The sequence below is a fragment of the Mus caroli genome, chromosome 4 (genome assembly GCF_900094665.2).
Source record: "Mus caroli chromosome 4, CAROLI_EIJ_v1.1, whole genome shotgun sequence".
Taxonomy (NCBI): Eukaryota; Metazoa; Chordata; class Mammalia; order Rodentia; family Muridae; genus Mus; species Mus caroli.
The window spans coordinates 103978725-103992624 of NC_034573.1; the positions used below are offsets into that span (position 1 = coordinate 103978725).

General features: G+C 36.3%; 1 protein-coding gene across 1 annotated transcript in view; it reads left to right on the plus strand.

The window, feature by feature from the left end:
• Positions 1-13900, plus strand: part of LOC110293135 (selection and upkeep of intraepithelial T-cells protein 1) — a 25058-nt gene that overhangs the window by 4232 nt on the left and 6926 nt on the right. Inside the window, exons 2-4 of the mRNA XM_021160927.1 lie at positions 244-324; positions 8509-8856; positions 10817-11098. Coding sequence (XP_021016586.1) covers positions 249-324; positions 8509-8856; positions 10817-11098 — 706 coding nt within the window. The 5' untranslated portion in view covers positions 244-248. The remainder of the gene's footprint in view (positions 1-243; positions 325-8508; positions 8857-10816; positions 11099-13900) is intronic.

A 13900-nucleotide genomic window follows, 5' to 3' on the forward strand; every position in this document is an offset into this window, starting at 1 on the left:
TCTGTATAGCCCTGGCTGTCCTGGATCTCTCTTTGTAGACCAGGCTGGCCTTGAACTCAGAAATCCACCTGCCTCTGCCTCCCGAGTGCTGGGATTAACGGCGTGTGCCACCATGCCTGGCTACAAATACATTTTCTTACAGTGACCAATCTACTTACTTTCCCCCGTCAGTCTGGATTTCACTCCTGCAAATTCTTAATGTTTTCACTCTTTGTAACTTGCATCCTTTTTTTTTTTTAACAGGTGCAATGGGATCCACAGGACTATGTTTTTATGGACACTGTATTGTCATGTGCCTTCTACAGATGATCACAGCAAGCTCAGGTATAAATCTGTCACTCAATATATACCTTTAGCAATATCAAGTTTGTTGGGAATAGTAAGGAGCAATAAAATAATAGGATTTTAAGACTATTATTCCTAAGGTCCTAGGTAACTGTATTAGTTACTTTTCTATTCCTTTGATAAAATATCACAACCAAGGCAAACTAAAAAACGAAAGCATTTAATTGGGCTGAGCATTTCAGAGGGTTAGAGTCTGTGATGGTAGAGTAAATGCTTGTGGACAGAACAACTGAGACCTCAAATCTTGATGAGCAGAGTGTTCACTGGGACTAAAGTCAGCTTCCAGTAACGTATGTCTTTCATCAGGAACAGACATCCTAATTTGTCCCACACATTTCCACCCACAATATTCAAATATTCAAACATATGAGCCCTGAGATTCACTTTAATTAAGACACAGTAACGACATGGGTAGGGATAATGAGTCATTCTCAACCAGAATGTCTTGTTTTCTTAGATTTGTGTCAGGTTCATGGGAGAAATCAAGGGTGAAAACCATCAAATTTTAAATCCTCAGAACTCACTACTCATATTGAGCAAATGTGACTCATATACCACATTTATATTGAGAAAACAGTCCAGGATGAGGATTCTTATGGCATTCCATGGGACTTATCAATACAATAAGATGAGGAATGTTGAAATCTTGATCAATTGTAGAGTTCCAGACAAGTCTCCGCTCCACCAGTGGGACATAGCCACTTGGGGAGGCAGAATGTGGGGCGTTTGACGTCCTTACCCCACACCATTACAATCGTGGGTGCTGGAATGAAGGGAAGCACTGAGTCACTGTTACAGGGGTAGGAAAGCATAGTCTGAGAGGCAGGAAAGCCAGAGCTGGCTAGGGATTCCCGGGCCTGCTACAAGGCCAGACAGTGGGATTCTCAGACTCTTAAGCTTTCAGGAGCTGCTGGGAGTCAAGAACAGAGAATAGAGTCAGGGTTCCACACATTGGGGAGAGTGTCTAGCCTGGAGCCCTGGGGAATGGGGAGCTCCAGCTTGCCCTAGAGGAGATAATTGCCCTCAGGTTGGAGGTGGCAGGCTTAGTGGTGGTTGTGGCTAGGAGCACAGAGCAGCCTTCTCTGGGAGAACAGGCTGTGGCTCTGTAGTGAAGGCCTTCTTCATGGCTCCCCACAGCGGATGTTGGCAAAAAGAGACAGTCCATGGGTCTAAACAGTTTATTTTCATGGCAGAAAGTGAGTGCATAAAACCTTATCCCACTTCTCAGGGTGGGCCTGAGATTAAGTCCCTTTTGCAGGGAGTAATGTTTGGGAAGGGAAGCTTATTGGTGAAGCCCTCTGGGCCTCAAGGAACTTCATTAACATAGAGAACTCTGTTTTTGGCCTTTGTAACTACAGGTTTTGTCTCTTTTATGTGACAAGCATGGCTCTTGTTCCAAGTCAGGAGTCCATCAGGGAGCTGGGTGTCACCTAAGTCTCAGGTGTTTGACCACTGAGTCTCTGAGTCTTGACCTGCTCTACCTTACCAAACTTCCTGGCATGGTTTTATGTCCTGCAGACAATGATTTATAAAGGAATTTGTGCAGTTGATATATAGATTCTTTGGAGGTACAAAAAAAAGGATGAAGCAGCAATAAATAGAGCTGAAATGTAGAATGTTCTAGTAAAAGCTACATTTTAAATGCTAAAACTTTTATTGAATCCTATTTAGTTGGGATTCACATTTGGCTAGGTTGCCACAAATGTGTCTTCATAGAGTCTTGAACATAACTGTGAATATGACTGTAAACATATTTGCTGGCATAATGTTTTTTACACCGTATAAAATTTTAACTTATGTTATTCAGATGCCAATTTCTCGAGCCTCATATCTTGTTTTAACAGGAACATAGCATTGCAATGCTTATATCAAGAATCTCATGTCTCAAATTCATGGAAACAATTATTATCATTTATTCTCGGCCTTGTTAATCAATGTAGATCACCTAATGACTGGGCAGAATAGTGAATAGGGCTGGATGTCCACCAGCTAGAGGAAGGAGTGAGGGGGAGAGAGGGAGGGAGGGAGGGAGAGAGAGAGAGAGAGAGAGAGAGAGAGAGAGAGAGAGAGAGAGAGAGATCAGCCAGGAGGATGGAGGAATTGGAACCATGAAGAAGAGGTCCAAAGAGACATCATGAAAATACATTTGAAATCCAAAAATCCAGATCAATAATAATATTCAAGTATCATGGGATGGGTCTGGGATGTAGCTAGATTAGCATAAAAGGCTAAATTAGATCATTTAACTGCTCAGCTATTGCAGTGTGTTTCAAATAAATTTTGTTCTTTGTGTGTGTGTGTGTGTGTGTGTGTGGTTATAGGGGACTAGCATAAGGTAAAGAAATACAGCAGCCAAATTAACTCACTGCTAACATTTACTTTAAAGGTAATTTTTTACACATATTCCTATGAACAGATCAGTTGGTATATGTTTATATATTGCTATTTACTATGATATTCGAAATGTTATTCTGCACTGTTGCCATGTATGAGCTTGCCAGGTAGGCATGGCAGGTGTCAGTCATTAATGACATCTACAGATGAGAAAATAGTCCCTTATTATGCTTGCTATTTGAATTAATCAGTAATGTCAACTATATTTCAAAACCTCACATTTCTTTCTGGAATACATTTATGCCCTATTTCCTTTGCATTTCTGATCTTCCTTTCTGTGTTTTTATTTTATTTTATTTTATTTTTATTTTCTTTATATGCATTTCAAATGCTCTCCCGAAAGTTCCCTATACCTCCCCCCCCCATCCTGCTCCCCTACCCACCCACTCCCAATTCTTGGCCCTGGCATTCCCCTGTACTGGGGCATATAAAGTTTGCAAGACCAAGGGCCAGTGATGGCCGACTAGGCCATCTTCTGCTACATATGCAGCTAGAGATACAAGCTCTCAGGGTACTGGTTGTTCATATTGTTGTTCCACCTATAGGGTTCCAGACCCCTTCAGTTCCTTGAGTACTTTCTCTCGCTCCTCCATTGGGGGCCCTGTGTTCTATCCAATAGATGACTGTGAGCATCAACTTCTGTATTTGCCAGGCACTGGCATAGTCTCCTATGAGACAACTATAGCAGGGTCCCTTCAGCAAAATCTTTCTGGCACATGCAATAGTGTCTGGGTTTGGTGGCTGATTATGGGATGGATCCCTGGGTGGGGTATTCTCTGGATAGTCCATCCTTTAATCTTAGCTCCAAACTTTGTCTTGGTAACTCCTTTCATGGGTATTTTGTTCCCTATTCTAAGGAGGAATGAAGTATCCACCCTTTGGTCTTCCCTCTTCTTGATTTTCTTGTGTTTTGCAAATTGTATCTTGGGTGTTCTATGTTTCTGGGCTAATATCCATTTATTAGTGAGTGCATATCTAATGACTTCTTTTGTGATTGGGTTACCTCACTAAGGATGATATCCTCCAGATACATCCATTTGTCCAAGAATTTCATAAATCCATTGTTTTTAATAGCTGAGTAGTACTCCATTTTGTAAATGTACTACATTTTCTGTATCCATTCTTCTGTTGAGGCACATCTGGGTTCTTTCCAGGTCTGGCTATTATAAATAAGGCTGCTATGAACATAGTGGAGCATGTGTTCTTATTACCAGTTGGAACTGTGCTTTTAAACAACTCTTAATATTAAGATTAATTTCCCTTTATATCTTATCTAAGTATTTTTGCCTTAAAAATTTATAAGAACTACTAAATACTTTTGGCATGTGTAGAAGATTTTTGTTCTGACTTTTTATAATTTTGTTGATGGCAAAGTTTCCCTAGGTCTCAATCATGTTTCATTTTCTCTTTTTTAACATTTAATTAAAAATTTATAAATTTTTTTAATATTTTGATCATATTCCTTCTTCTCCCCAACTCCTCTTAGTTCCTCCTTAGTTCCTTAGTTCCTCTACCTCCTTCCCACCAAATTTCAATTTCTCTTTTTCATCCTCTCTCTTTTTTGGTCTCTACCATTATAAAGTTTTTTAAACTTCATTCCCCAGATCATCTTTGGTTTTATAGGAAGATTATGCATCAAATACACACAGTTTCCAAATAGTCTAACTCTGTCTATTTCACATACATAAAATTTCCCTAATTTTTAACATTTCTAGTTATTATGATATATTTATTACAATGAAGTCATTTTAGGTAGATTATTACTAACAAAATTTAGGTTTAAGTAGAGTTAGTTGATGGAGTAATTAAGATAGTTCCCAAGTCCTAATGAATTGAATATTGATACTACTTTGCTTACTTCTAAACTACTATGCATTGACTATAAAGTTGCCTAGCAACACACTGAAGTCATGAATATCTAATTGTTAAAAGTAAATTTCATGGAAATATATTTTAAAAATTTAATTAAAATATAATTAGACCATTTACCTCTTTCCTCCCTCCAGCACTTCCTAGTGTATCCCTCCATTATTCCCTCTCAAATTCTTGACCTCTTTCCTTAAAATGGTTGCAAACTCATCACACACATACACACACACACACACACACACACACACACACACACACACAAATGAATATATAAATAAAATTTATTTAATATGTTTAGTGTTGATTATATGTACATGCTTTTAAAGCTGACCACTTAAAATTGGATTACCAAAAGGGGACTCCTTTTTGGAGATGATTAGTTATTCCTGTCTTAATTCCCATTAATTGCTTGTAGTCATTATTTGTAATGGGGTTTCTTCTGTGTACATATTGGCATGTCAACTGGTGCAGTTGTTGTTCTAGTCTTGTTTTGGTAGTTATACTGTTGAGATTTCATGGCTGTAGCTTTCTTGTCTTTTCTATTAGATACAAACTCAACAGTAGATTTCCTGGTCCCTCTGGCTTTTACAATCTTTCTGACCCCTTTGTCTAGAGATTAAAACATATATAAAAATATAAATAAGCATATTTAAATAAATACATAGATATATAAATAAAACCTCGACTTTTATTTATATGAGTTGGGTTATATATTTGGCTAAGTAGCCCAAGGTCAGTTTTCTATGTACTTTGACAAGTTATGACTTTCTGCAAAAATCTTAATTGATGAGAGGTGAGGGTTACATTGACCTCTGGATTTAAAAATATATATTTAATGTGCAGTTAAGAATTATACTGAATTAGGAGAGTGGCAGCAGTAGTGGAAAGCTTCTTCACATAGCAGGAACAAATCTACTGAGTGAAAATGAAGTCCATGATGTAGTAGAGATTCTTGGTCATCTATTCATCTATCAGAGGATTATTGTACAGTTGTATAAATTCCTGAGAAAACAAAGAATCAAGAAAATAGCCAAAATAAAAATGGGTTATGAATCTGAACAGAGACTTCTCAAGTGAAGGAATAAAAATAACTAAGAAATATGTCAAATGTGTTCGTTATACTTAGTGATTAAAGAAATACAAATCAGAACAATTTTGGGATTTCATGTTATCCCACTCAGAGTAATTAATATCAAGAAAGCAATGGACAACAAATTCTGGAAGGAATAGTTGGGTAACAGAACCTTCCATCACTGTTGGTGGGATTGCAAACTGGTACAGTCACTCTGTAAATCAATGTGAAAAATCCTTGAAAGGTAAAATTAACTTTACTCTATTACCCCGTTATATAACTCCTTGACATATGCACAAAGGACTTAATATCTTCCTCCACAGACACTTGCTAATCTGTTTTCATTGCTACTGTATTAACAATCGCTAGAGAATGGAAACAATGTAAGAGAACTTCATTCAATTAACTTCAAGTAATGAGTTGACAATGAAAACATATCACATATATACTACACTATACTATTTATTCAGTTGTGAAAAATTAAATCATAGATGTAACAGAAAAATGGATGGAAGTAGAAAATTTTATTGAGTGAGGTAAGCCAGACACAGAAAATAAGTGCCTCATATTATCGTCATCTGAGATTCCCAAATAAATTTTCAGAATTTATTTTCCCAAGAAAATAAAATTATTTTTAGCAACACATAAACACACTCTTATATTATTACATGGACATTAAAATAAACATTTATTGTCCAATTTTATCTATTATCTATCATCTATCTATCATCTATCTATCATCTATCTATCTATCTATCTATCTATCTATCTATCCCATCTATCTAAAATTAATTATTTATTTTTATGTATTCAATTTACATCCTGCCCACTGCTTCCCTTGCATTCACCTCTTCCCATAATACTTTCCTCATCTTCCCTCCCTTTCTTCTCTGAGCTGGTGGGACCTTCTGGGTATCCCCCCAAACCTGACACATCAAGTCTCTGTGGGACTAGGCATATCTTTTCCCACTGAGACCACACAAGGCAGCCTAGCTAGAAGAATATATTCCACAGAGAAGCAACAGGTTTTGGAATAGCCCCAATCAAGTTGTTCAGGACCCACATGAAGACCTAGCTGCTCATCTGCTGTATATGTGTGGTGAGGCCTAGGTCCAGTCCATGTATGTTCTTTGATTGGTGCTTCAATCTTTGAGAGCCCCAAGGATCTAGGTTAGTTGACCCTGTTGGTCTTTCTGTGGAATTTCTATCCCTTTCAGGCCACAATCCGTCCCTTTATTTTTCCATAGGAGTCCCCAAGCTCCATCCTCTATTTGGTTGTGGGTGTCTGCTTGTGTCTGAATCAGCTGCTGGGTGGAGCCTCTCATAGGACAGCCGTGCTAGATTCCTGCCTGCAATCACAACAGAGTATCATTAATAGTGTCAGAGATTGATAATTGCTCACAGGATGGGTCTCAAGTTGGGCCAGTTATTGGTTGGCTAACTCCTTAGTTTCTCTTGTATCCTCCCATCCCTGAATTTCATGTAGACAGGTTAAACTTTGGGTTGAAATCTTGTGGATGTGTTGGTGTCTCTATTGATCCACTGGGGTTCTCGCCTGGCCACAAGAGGTGGCCTTTTCAGGTTTCATCTTTCCAATGCTCTGAGTCACAGCTAAGGTTACCCCTATTGATGCCTTTATAGGCATCTTAGGTGCCTCCTTTATCTCAGGTCTCTGTCTCATTCTGGAGATGCTCCCCACCTCCCCACCCCTGTCAGTTACAGATTACTATTCATTCTCATGGCCATCTGGCTATCTTTCCTGTCCATCCCCACACCTGATCCTAAAACCTTTAATTTCTTTCCACATTCCTTTCCCTCCCAGTTTCATCCCTCCATTAGCCTTTTATGACTATTTTATTTCCCCTTCTAAGTGAGATTCAAGCATCATAGGTTGAACCTTGCTTCTTGTTTAGCTTCTTTGAGTTTGTAGAGTGTAGCATGAGTATCCTATATTTTATGACCAGTGTCCACTTATAAGTGAGTACATATCATGTATGTTCTATTTTATTTATTTAAGCAAAATAATTTTATTATCCTAAACCTCAATTTATCTGTTGTTATACATTGGCATTAGGGAATGTTTAGCCTCAACGATGAGAATAACTTAAATTGATGCAGTAATCTTGATCAACTCAGAAAAATAACAGAAATTTTAAAAAGTTTCTTTTGGGGAAAGTCCGAATACTAAGAAAATCAACTGTTTTTTTTCCCCCGTTCAGTAAGTATGACTGGACAGAAACAAGAAACTATAAAATGTGTTCTACTCCCAATCTTTAGGAACACAATGTCAAAGTTGAGAATTCTGAATCTCTAACCAAAAATAATATGCTATTACTACCTTTTATTAAAAGGAAAAACAACAATAAAGATATGTTTGAACTAGGTGATACTTAACAGATAATAGAAGGTTATATGGTAAGAGATTAAAATGAATGAAGAAGGGTAATAACTATTTAATGAAAAAGAATTAATCAGAAATGAACAAAGGTAGGAATTTTATAGTTCAATCTCTTTACCAGAAAAAAATGAAGAAAGAATTTATGCAAGTTATTATGAAGTACATCAAATATAAAAATAAGTTAAATGTATACATTATGATATCTTTGGGGTGAACTAACCGATTATAAATAAATGGTGTTTTTATTTTCCTTTAGTGTGTTGAGCATAGAGAGGCAGAGGGGAAGGGAGAGAGGAAGAGGAAGAGGAAGGGGAAGGAGAAGGGGAAGTGAAACGGGAAGGGGAGTCATAGGGAGATCAGGGAGAGAGACTGATTTAAATAAAAGTAATGTCCTATCTTTACTACCTTACATTCTTATTTTTCTTTCCAGAGCCATTTATAGTGAACGGCTCAGAGGGGCCAGTCTTGGCTTCATTGGGTGGAAACTTAGAACTCAGTTGTCAGTTGTCTCCACCACAACAAGCCCAGCACATGGAGATTCGCTGGTTCCGGAACCTCTATACAGAGCCTGTGCACCTGTACAGAGATGGCAAAGACATGTTTGGAGAAATTATCTCCAAGTATGTGGAACGAACAGAACTCTTAAAAGATGGGATTGGAGAAGGGAAAGTGACCCTTAGGATCTTTAATGTGACTGTTGATGATGATGGGTCTTACCACTGTGTGTTCAAAGATGGTGATTTCTATGAAGAGCACATAACAGAGGTCAAGGTCACAGGTGGGCATGGATCTTTCTGAGGTTTCTATGAATCAACATTTTTAACTCCTCTGGGTCTGAAAGGTAGATTTTCAGTGTTCCTACATCTAAATACATTGTTTTATTCCCAAGGTCGTTATCATGAATTTTGTTTTTTACCTAAATCAAAAATAAAATTATGTCTGTATACACATCAAGTCTATGAGTAAATTCCGATTTTGGTTTAAACAGATTGCCAGATTTTTAACTTATCCACAGAACACTTTCAGGTTTATTTTATCATTGTAGTTATTTTCTAACAACGTGTTAGTAAGATGTGATAATTACCAGTGATGTAAATTTTAAAATATTTTTCTTTGTGGTAATTCTTATTCTCAATTTTACTTAAATCAATCTACTAGATAATTTGTGTGAGAATAACTTTCCTGAATCATCACTTCTGTAAGTATGTCACGTTTACAATTTTCTTCACCTATTAACTTATGATTTGGAAAATAATGGCAGGAAAGTGAGGACTTGAGGAAAATGGAAGTGATTTGTTTTCTGATCATGTGTGGTTTTGACTCTAAGCTCATAGACAGTTAATATTTATGAAGCTCATATGTTTTTCCAAACCAATAATTAAAAGCTAAACTAAGGAATATGATGTAATTAATTAATTAATTTTATATTTTAAAGCCAGTTAAAATAGCAAGATTCTTTATTTCCTGTACACATGAGGCAGAGGTAGGCAGATTTCCATGAATTCAGTGGAATTCTTCGCCAGTCAGGATTACAGAGAGAGAGAGAGAGAGAGAGAGAGAGAGAGAAAGAAAGAAGAAGAAGAAGAAGTAGAAGAAGAAGGAGGAGGAGGAGGAGGAGGAGGAGGAAGATTGCTACAGCAAAGCTATGTGTGTGTGTGTGTGTGTGTGTATACATATAGTGTATATACATATAGTCTGGACTCAGTCCAGACTATGGCTTTCTATCAGGTACTCTTCTATTTTGAAAAATCAGGCAATTAGAGCCTTTGCCTCTTTAAATTTTATTAATAAATTAAAATAGCTGAGAGAATTTTATTCTTTCTGTATTATTTCTTCATACACACACACACACACACACACACACACACACACACACACATACATATCCTAAAATTAAAATTAGCTATTCTCTTCTTCAATACCACTTGCCATAGTTTAGACACTTAACCATCACATGGAGAAAGTAGAACTGTATCAGACATCAAAGATATAAGCTAATTTTGTTATATCAGAGAGATTTGTAAGACAGTTGCTTTGCGGTTGGGTTAAATCACAGTTCTTTCTTCTCCACATTTTAGGCAAGTTTTATATCCCATATAATGTCCTAACACTTTCAAAGACATTAATTTGATCCAAATTAGTATGTAATACATTTTGAAGACACCAAGGTATTAGTTATTTCATATGAAATATACTGTATGTAAATATCAGTTGTATACTCAGAATATACAATTTAAGTTTCAATTAAAGACTCAAAGCTGCATTATATTTTTTACTTCAACATTTAAAATTGGAGTTCAACAGTGATTAAGTGTTGACTATGGAGAAATCATTTTAAATCCCAGATTCTATAGTATATAAATATTGATTTTGTTTTATTATTATATTTCAAGAACCTAGGCTAGTTTCAAGTTAGTAAGAAGTAAATATTTTGAGTGAATCCATATAAAATAGATAATATTTTGAGGGAATCAATAGATAAATAATAATATAGAATGTGTTGGTAGTAGTGTACTATGGGTTTCTTTTTTTAGAATTTATTCTTTAATCTTTTTTTTACAGTCCAGACTATGACTTTCTATCAGGTACTTTTCTATTTTGAAAAATCATGCAATTAGAGCCCTTGCCTCTTTAGGTTCTAGTAATCAATTAAAATAGGTGAGAGAATTTTATTCTTTCTTTATTATTTCTCCTTTTATTAAATTAAAAATACTGTTTTACTCTTCTGTTCCCACCAGCCATAAACTTACGGGTACAGATTAATGTGCACCCTCCTAATACCAAAGGTGTGATAGTGGAGTGTCACTCTGGAGGTTGGTTCCCACGGCCTCTTATGCAATGGAGAGACAGAAGAGGGGAGGTCATTCCAGCTGCATCAAAATCCCACTCACAGGGTAGAGACAAACTGTTCAATATGAAGATATCCCTTCTCATTAGAGAAAGCTTCTTTCCGAAAGTCATTTGTTGCCTTCAGAACCCTCTAACAGGCCAAGAGGAAAGGACAAGTGTTATTCTATCAGGTAATGTCTGTATATTTGTTCTTCAGTATCATAGTTTAAAGCTAAACAGAATGATTCATTTTCTTCCTTGACTTGATTGCTTAAGCTCTACTTTATTTTGGTTTTATTCATCATATTACTTTTACCATGATTATTATAGCTTCTACATTCTTTAATCCACTTTTCCTTATTCATATTTGAGTTCTAGGGCAATTTAAAAAAAATCTTTATTTGGAGAACTTTTATGCATGTATATATAGTGATATATAACCATACCTATCCCCTTTGTACTTTTCAACACCCCCCTCCTCACAGCCTCCTTAACACACACATCTCCCAACTCCATGTCCTTTTGTTACTGATAACCTACTCTGTCTAGTTAGTGTTTTCCCTATGGATATGGCTGTGGAGGCATCACTGGATGATTGGAAACCTTCCAGTGATCACATCTCAACAGACAGTAAGTTACTGTCTTACAGCAACTATCTCCTGCAAACAGTTCAGAATGGGATCTGGAGATCACTTACCCCTATCTGTGCTGTGATTTTTATTGGCTTGATATTTTGAGGACTTGCCCAGCTGTTGTGGGTTCATGACTGCTCAATCTAAGCCATATCCAAAAGTCATCATTTTATAGCACTCACCCCCTATCTTCTGGCTATCATAGTCTTTCTGTCAACACTTCAGAAATTTTCTCAGAGACCTAAGGGTGGTGAGACTAATATATATGGTATAGTTAGGGGCTGAGAGTATTCTGCTTCTTATTCTCAGTCAGTTGTGAACATTGACTACTGCTCTTTCCACAAGAAGCGCCTCTGACCAAGGTTGAGAGGAGTCTAGGATTATGCATGTAAACATAATTATTTAGAAGACAATTTGACACAAACCACTGAGAAGAATAGAAACAGCAGTTTCAACACTAGTGTTTATGAGTTTCTGTGCCGTGGGCTTTTGAGTAGGATTCTAGTATCAGGCATGAAATTTCCTCCTGTGGAGTAGGTTTCAAACAAAATCAGAATGCAATTAGTCTTTTATTGTTGTGTCATTGCTCCAGTACACATATTTTGCCAGACACATGAATATTGAATTATGCGGAGTTCAGCACTAGGTAGGACCATAAATGTCCTTTCTTCCCCAGCCACCCACATAGAAACTTCCAGTACTATACAAGCTAGCTAGTATAGGAGAAGCTTGATGAACTTTTTGCTTTACAAATTACATTTCACATATTCAGCTTCTCTAAATAAAAATTTTGAAGTAATGCTTGACTTTTTTCTTTATGGGAAAGCAGTAGGTCTATCCAAAATCTCATTGCTACTGTAATTTCAAAGCAGAAATTTGATTCTGGGACTTGATGACACAGATTTAGCTGTGTATTTGAAATGAAAAACAGATAAAGGACTTGATGGTGAGTGAACTGAGTTTGATCACAGGGCCTCACCTGGTTAAAAGATAGAAACCACTAGCATAAGTAGTTCTTTGATCTTCAAAGGTGTATACATGAGTGCATGAGCACACACAGAGAAATGCACACACACACATTTATAAGCTGAATATAATTTAGAAAATGATTTTGATGGTAATGCATCAAAAAGTAATGTATGTAACTTTAATTTTAGTGTAGTCAAAGTGGGAAGACAAATTTGATGGCTGTTCTACTATCAGTATCAGGTGTCATATTGTATATGAGATTGAACAAATGAAGGGGTTGAGGGGTTTTAAAGAAGATACCATGGTAATGGAACCAAGAAAACTGTTGCTTTGTAAAGACTGGAGGAATCTACAGGCTATAGTCCTGGGGTACAAGGTGTTTATCAGACCTATGCTTCTGGATTTAAGATATATATTAGGGATAGAGCATCTCATAAAAGAACAGGGCAGAGAGAAAAATGGTTTCAAATTGACTGGATTCTTTATCATCTCTTTTGACCATATTACTCCTGCCATTCAATTTTAAGACACAATCACCCATGCTCAGTTTTAGCAATAGGAAGATGGAAGTTACCCATTGCTACTTTTGTCCATGATTAATTAAAATTAGCCAATAGGAGGAAAGATTTATTAAAATATTTTTTCCAGAACAAATGCCTCACAGTGTTCAGTATTGTATGTGCCCATTAATTTATCTGATCTCATCCCCTAATCATCTTCATTGTCCACACAAATCTATTCACATATATTCTGATGCTTCTCATCCATGGAGACTAACTCCTGATGTGAGATCTTCACTCTGCATGACTTTTTCTCTCAACAAGCTGTATATACTACTTATTTTCCTTGTTTCTTTCACAGTTCTTTGCTCAATTGTCAATGATCTTATAAAAGAATACTTATACAAAACAACTGAAAAGCATGCCATCTGTCCCCTCCACACACCTGGTAATCTGTTACTTTTCTATTTCTTATTCCTTTAGTATTATTTCCTTTAAGAACACTGTATAACTTAGTTCTACTTATTTTCCCTTACCTATGTATCAAAAGCACAAAAGTCTAATCTTTGTTGGTTGTATATATTGATATCTGTAAGGTATTTCAAATATTTAATATCATAATATCTAATTTATATTTATATAAACCAATTTATATAGCTGAATTAAAATAAAACTTAAAGTGTGCCTTATAAAATGCCAAGTAATCATGCATGTGTCAGTGTTTATATGTGTTCAGGATGCCAATGTAAGATTAAGATGAAGGGAAACATGTTGAGAACTCAAGAGAATCATATAGGAATAACTTACCTACCACTTTTTTTTTTAATTTATTTTTTATTAGGTATTTTCCTCGTTTACATTTTCAATGCTATCCCAAAAGTCCCCCATACCC